Raw genomic sequence first — 6238 nt, forward strand, 5'->3', positions numbered from 1 at the left:
CCCGGCCCCACGGTGCTATCTCTTTGCAGCAGGAGTTCTCGTGGAGGAAGCAGTGCCCGGCAGCCCCCTGGTGCCCCCCAGCGCCCCCCACCCCTGTAAGTCCCCCCTACTACACCCACTCGGAGCTCAGAGGAGGCCCCAGCGGCCCCCCCAGCGCTCCCCGTGCGCACACCTGCACCCAGTGCTGTGTTCTTGCACGGACACGTTGTGCGTACTCCTGCACGCAGTGCTGCACACTTGTGCACGCGCTCGCACACCCTGCACGCTCCTCCCCACCCCGTGCTCTGTGTGCACAGCCCTGCGTGCTCCTGCGTGCTCTTGCACACCCCTGCGCTCCCACCCAGCCCTGCACGCCCCGCACCCTGCAAGCCCCTGCTCGCTCCACGTGTTCTTGCACGTCCCTTGCGCTCCCACCCGGCCCCACACGCTCTGCACACCATTGCACGCTGTTGCACGCAGCCTTGCACACCCCGTGCACCCCACCCGGCCTCACGCGCCCTGCACCGTGCACACTTGCTCGCCATTGCGTGCTCCACGCAGCCTTGCCCGTGCTGCGCGCTCTGCCCACCATTGCACACCGTTGCACGCTGCCACGCATTCCCACGGCCGTGCACTCTGCACACCGCTGCACGCCCAGTGCTCTCCCACCCCGCCCTGCACACCGTCGCACGCTGCTTGCACGCTCCACGCAGCCTTGCACGCCCCACACTCTCCACCCAGCCCCACGCGCTCTGCACCCTGCACGCCGTCGCGGGCCCCACGTGGGCTCAGCGCGCTCTGTCTGTGCAGGCCCCCCCCGGGATGCTGCAGGGAGCCCAGCACTGAGGTGGGCGCCATGGGGCGCGCGTCGTAGCCCCCTCCCGCCGTGGCCCCCCCGCGCGTGGCACCGGTGGCGGAGCCCACTCGGCCGGTGCTGGGCGCTCCTTGATGGAATTGCGGTGAATGGAACAGAAGCCCAGCACCCTGGACCCGCTGTCGGAGCCAGAGGACACCCGGTGAGACCCCGCTGGGCCGTGCCCCCCCGGCGTGTCCCCATGGTGTGCGGCACCGCCCCCCATGTGTCCCCCGTGTGCTCCGTGTCCCCGCACACCCCCTTGCCTGCGTCCCCGCGTGTCCCCGCGTGTCGTCCCCGTGCACCCACAGTGTCCCTGCAGCCCCCTGCGTCCCCCTGTCCCCTGCATCCCCATACATCGCCCACTCCCCCAGGACCCCCACGTCCCCTGTGCCCCCCCCCAATCATCCCGTGTCCCCCCACACGTGCCCACACCCCATGCACGCCCATCCTCAGCTCCCCCCCACCCGGGCCCCCCCAGCCTGGGCCCCCCACCGGCCCTGCCAGCACCCAGGGCTATTTTGGGAGCGCGGCGGCGGCTCACGTGCCCTGGGGGGGGCCAGGCCTGGGGTCACCTTGGGCTGGCGCTTGCCCCCCCCCACAGCACACAGCCCTGCTGCCCCATTCGGGGGCACCGGGGCACACCTGGGTGCCGTTCCCCCCCCCCGCTGGGTTCCATCCCCGTGGCGCTGGGTTCCCCCTCTGCCCATGCGCGGTTCCGGGGGGGGGGTTGAGGCGCAGACCCCCGCCGCCGCCTATTGGCTGCGCCCGCTGATGTCACTTCCCCGTGAGCCAAAAGGACATTTTGTCTTTGACTGTAAATGAGAGCCCCTCCCCCACCCTTCCCTGCCCCTCCCCCACTCACTTCCCCCACCCACCCATCCACAGCCCCCCCCCTTAAGGCAATGCCGTGTCCCACATTGGGGTTCCCTGGCGTCCCCACGTCACCCACGGGGCCGTGTCGTGGTCTCCACGTGTGGCGTCAGCCCCCTGGGATCCCCCAGGGGTGGGATGCAGGGGTGGGGTGCAGGGAGGGTGTGGGGACCCCGAGTCACGCTGTGCCCCCCCCCCCAGGTGGCTGGATGGCAAGCGCAAAAGAAAGAGCAGCCAATGTTTGGTGAAGAGCAGCATGTCAGGTACGGGACCCCCCCATCCCCTCTGGTAACCCCACATCGCCACTGGGACCCCCATGTCACCCCACTGCGCCCCTCGGCACCCTGCTGTCCCCATGCACCCACGTCCCTGCTGGGGCTGCTCAGCACCCCCAGAGCCCCCCCCAAGTGCCACACGTCCCTGCAGGGTCCCCTGGGTCCTACAGGCACCTCGTGTCTCTCCCAGCACCCCAGGATCCCTGTGCACCTTCGGGACCACGGTGTCCCCACGGGCACCCCAGCGTCCCCTGCACCCCATGTCCCCAAGGGTCCGTCCCGCATCCCACATCCCTGCTGGGTCCCCAGGGGTCTGTGCACACCCCATTTCTCTCTTGGGTCCCCAGGGGTCTCTTGCACCCCCAGGGTCCCTCCTGCATCCCTGCTGGGTGCCCGGGATCCCCACGCACTCCATGTCCCTTATGGGCCCCCGAGGTTCCCCAGCGCCCCATATCCCCGTTGGGTCCCCAGGGGTGCCTGCACACCCCATGTCCCTGGCAAATCCCCAGGGGTCCCCAGTGCCCCGTGTCCCCACAGGGTGCTGCCCCCTCGCCAGCGCTATCAGGCTCAGCAGTGCAGTGGGGGGGGGGGAGATAAGGGGGCCCCAGGCGGGCAGTGACCCCAGGGCTGGGCACCAGCCCTGCCCCATTCCCCAGCGGGGAGCGGCTGGCGCCGGCGGGATCCGGGGGGGGGAGGGTGGGGAAGGGGGGTGCCAGCCCTCCCCCACCCTGTCTGTGTGTGCCCCTCCCCCTGCAGGGTGGGGGGGGGGGGTCTCTGGAACTTAGAGGGGGCAGTGGGGGTCCCGGCGCAGGTGCTCTGTGCCTCAGTTTCCCTGTGAGGTCGGTGCTGAGGGGGCGGCCCCGCAGCCGGGGGACCCCAGACAATAGCGGACAGTGGGGCCATTGTGCACCCAGGGGATGCCCCCCCCCCCACAGCCGGCCCTGGAGAATGGGCGCTTTATTGCTGCGGGGGGCACGGAGCCCCCCAGCCGTTAACCCTTACGCTGCCGGCGCATCCCCGCTGTGTCCCAAGGGTCCCCCGCACCCCCCTTGCATCCAGGCACCCCGGGGCCCCTGCCGTGGGGTGGGGGCAGCAATCGGGCTCAGAGCAGAGGGAAAACTGAGGCACGGAGGGGGGCTCTGACGTGTCCCCCCCCAGGGTACATCCCTAGCTACCTGGACAAAGATGAACAGTGCGTGGTGTGCGGGGACAAAGCCACCGGCTACCACTACCGCTGCATCACCTGCGAGGGCTGCAAGGTGAGGGGGGGGCGGGCTGCGGGAGGGGGTACGCCAGGGCTTGGGGGGGGTCTCACTGTGACCCCCCCACCCACCGCCACCCCAGGGCTTTTTCCGTCGGACCATCCAGAAGAACCTGCACCCCACCTACTCCTGCAAGTACGATGGGTGCTGCGTCATCGACAAGATCACCCGCAACCAGTGCCAGCTGTGCCGCTTCAAGAAGTGCATCTCCGTGGGCATGGCCATGGACCGTGAGTGCGGGCGGGGGGCGGCTCGGGGGTCACACCCTCAGCTGTAGGGTGCGGGGGGGGCCCGATTTGGGGCGAGCACAGCACCCGGTGCCGCCACGGGACCAGGTTGGGGTGCCCGGCGCAGCTGGCGGTGCCGTGGGGCAGCTCGGGGCGCCCGCTGCAGGATTAAGCCGGGGAGCACCCGCTGTGTGCACCCATAGGGGTTTGGGGGACCCCTTTGCAGCCGCAGGACCAGTTGGGGGGCGTGGGATGCGTGCACGCCGTGGGGCAGGCGGGGTGCCCGGTGCAGCCATAGAGAAGATGGGGGAGGCCGGCGCAGCTGGCCGTGCCATGGAGCATTCAGGGGGATCCTTTGGTGGCTCTGGGAGCGGTTGGGGAGGACCCGATGCGTGCACGCCGTGGGGCAGGCGGGGTGCCCGGTGCAGCTGCGGGGCGGTTTGGGGCACTGACCGCCGCCCCGCAGTGGTGCTGGACGACTCGAAGCGCGTAGCCAAGCGGAAGCTGATCGAGGAGAACCGGGAGCGGCGGCGCAAGGAGGAGATGATCAAATCGCTGCAGCACCGGCCCAGCCCCAGCGCCGAGGAGTGGGAGCTGATCCACGTGGTGACCGAGGCGCACCGCAGCACCAACGCGCAGGGCAGCCACTGGAAGCAGAAGAGGAAATTCCTGGTGAGGGCAGCGCGGGGCCCCGCGCCCACCCCGGCTCCGCGTGCTGAGCGCTGGCGCGCTCGCCGCATGCACGCTGGTGCCACGTGCTGCCCCGTCCGGCTCCGGGCGCCCCGGCGCGCTCGCCGCATGCACGGTGGCCACGCTCTGTCCCCGTCTGGCACCGGGAGCGTGGGCTGGGGGGTGTCACTGTCGCCGTGTGTCCTTGAGCGTGTCACCCCCGGGGAGGGTTCGGGGTGAGCGCTGACCGAAGGGGACAGCTGTGCCTGCGGGGTGGCCCTGCCCTGTCCCCGCGTGCACTGCTCCCTCTCCTGGCTGCCGCCCAGCTCTGCCGTGCCTCGGTTTCCCCCGTGCCCACAAGGAGGGGGGGGGGGGGTGCCAGCCATTCTGCCCCCCCCTCTCCCCCATCCGCCGCTTGTCCCCCCCCAGCCCGAAGACATCGGCCAGTCGCCCATGGCCTCCATGCCTGACGGGGACAAAGTGGACCTGGAGGCGTTCAGCGAGTTTACAAAAATCATCACGCCGGCCATCACCCGCGTGGTCGACTTTGCCAAAAAACTGCCCATGTTCTCGGAGGTAATGGGGGGGGGGGGCGGGGTCCCACGGCCCCAGTGACACCGCTGTTTGGGGGGGGTTGGATAGGGGGCACGGGGATGTGGGGGGGTCCCGCAGTGACGTTGCTGCTGGGGGGGCACGGGATGTGGGCTGTGAGGTTCTTGGGGTGGCAGCCCCGCTGACGGCGCCGTGTGTGGGGGGGATGTGGGGACGTGGGGGGGGTCCCGCAGCCCCGCTGACGGCGCGCCCCACAGCTGCCGTGCGAGGATCAGATCATCCTGCTGAAGGGCTGCTGCATGGAGATCATGTCGCTGCGCGCGGCCGTGCGCTACGACCCCGAGAGCGAGACGCTGACGCTGAGCGGGGAGATGGCCGTGAAGCGCGAGCAGCTCAAGAACGGGGGGCTGGGGGTCGTGTCCGACGCCATCTTCGACCTGGGCAAGTCGCTGTCTGCCTTCAACCTGGACGACACCGAGGTGGCCCTGCTGCAGGCCGTGCTGCTCATGTCCTCAGGTCAGCACCCTCTGGGGGGGAGGGGGGGGCAGGGTCAGGAGCCCCCCGGCATTTGGGGATGTGTGGGGTGGGCACCTTGATGCCTGGGTACCCCAATCCCCAGAGCTCCAGTCATTGCCCCAATACCCAGAGAGCACCAGCATTTGGGGGCACACGGAGTGGGCACCTTGATGCCCAGAGCCCTGGCATTGGGGGCACAGGGGGTGGGCATCCCAACACTCAAAACCCCATCATTTAGGGGCACATGGAGTGGGCACTTTGACGCGCTGTGCCCCAACATTTATGGGCGTATGGGGTGGGCACCCCAATACCCAGAGAGCACCAGCATTTGGGGGCACACGGAGTGGGCACCTTGATGCCCAGAGCCCCGGCATTGGGGGCACACGGGGTGGGCACCCCAATACCCAAAGCCCCAGCATTGGGGGCACACGGGGTGGGCACCCCAATACCCAAAGCCCCAGCATTTGGAGGCACACGGGGTGGGCCTCTTGACTCCCAGAGCCCCAGCATTGGGGGGCACAGGAGATGCCCCCCCCACTGCCCAGAGCTCCAGTATTTGGGGGCACCGTGTGGGCACCCCAGGGCCCGGACCCCAACATTTTGGGGGCTCCTGTGCCACGCCGGGTGGGGAGCAGTGCAGCAGCAAACACCGTGTACGCACCCACGCCCCACGCTCCCCCGCATCTTTCGGGGGCTGCCCGTGGGTCGGACCCCCTTTGGACCCCCCCTCTGCTTCCCTCCCCTCTCCCCCCCACCCCACGCAGACCGGACGGGGCTGATCTGCGTGGACAAGATCGAGAAGTGCCAGGAGACGTACCTGCTGGCGTTCGAGCACTACATCAACTACCGCAAACACAACATTCCCCACTTCTGGCCCAAGCTGCTGATGAAGGTGACGGACCTGCGCATGATCGGCGCCTGCCACGCCAGCCGCTTCCTGCACATGAAGGTGGAGTGCCCCACCGAGCTCTTCCCCCCCCTCTTCCTCGAGGTCTTCGAGGACCAGGAGGTGTAGGGTGTCCCCCGCCCTCG

General features: G+C 69.6%; 1 protein-coding gene across 2 annotated transcripts; it reads left to right on the plus strand.

Annotated features, from left to right (window-relative positions):
- On the plus strand, window positions 166-6232 carry THRA (thyroid hormone receptor, alpha). 2 transcript variants are annotated; one of them, XM_021378206.1, is made up of 8 exons: window positions 166-995; window positions 1907-1968; window positions 3094-3239; window positions 3325-3472; window positions 3936-4141; window positions 4568-4714; window positions 4948-5206; window positions 5971-6232. In XM_021378206.1, exons 1-8 carry the CDS (start codon window positions 943-945, stop codon window positions 6219-6221), a joined length of 1272 nt encoding a protein of 423 aa, XP_021233881.1. In that variant the 5' UTR covers window positions 166-942; the 3' UTR covers window positions 6222-6232. The 2 variants fall into 2 exon arrangements, with proteins under 2 accessions (XP_021233881.1, XP_021233880.1); XM_021378205.1 differs by having other exon boundaries at window positions 170-995; window positions 3139-3239.

The sequence above is a fragment of the Numida meleagris genome, chromosome 26 (genome assembly GCF_002078875.1).
Source record: "Numida meleagris isolate 19003 breed g44 Domestic line chromosome 26, NumMel1.0, whole genome shotgun sequence".
Classification (NCBI taxonomy): Eukaryota; Metazoa; Chordata; class Aves; order Galliformes; family Numididae; genus Numida; species Numida meleagris.

What these genes read in the sequence shown, in the direction of transcription:
- THRA (XM_021378206.1), top strand. Translation starts at nt 943, where the DNA reads ATGGAACAGAAGCCCAGCACCCTGGACCCGCTGTCGGAGCCAGAGGAC. An exon ending in TCGGAGCCAGAGGACACCCG is followed by an intron (nt 996 to 1,906) that starts GTGAGACCCCGC and finishes CCCCCCCCCCAG; the next exon opens with GTGGCTGGATGGCAAGCGCA. An exon ending in AGCAGAAGAGGAAATTCCTG is followed by an intron (nt 4,142 to 4,567) that starts GTGAGGGCAGCG and finishes GTCCCCCCCCAG; the next exon opens with CCCGAAGACATCGGCCAGTC.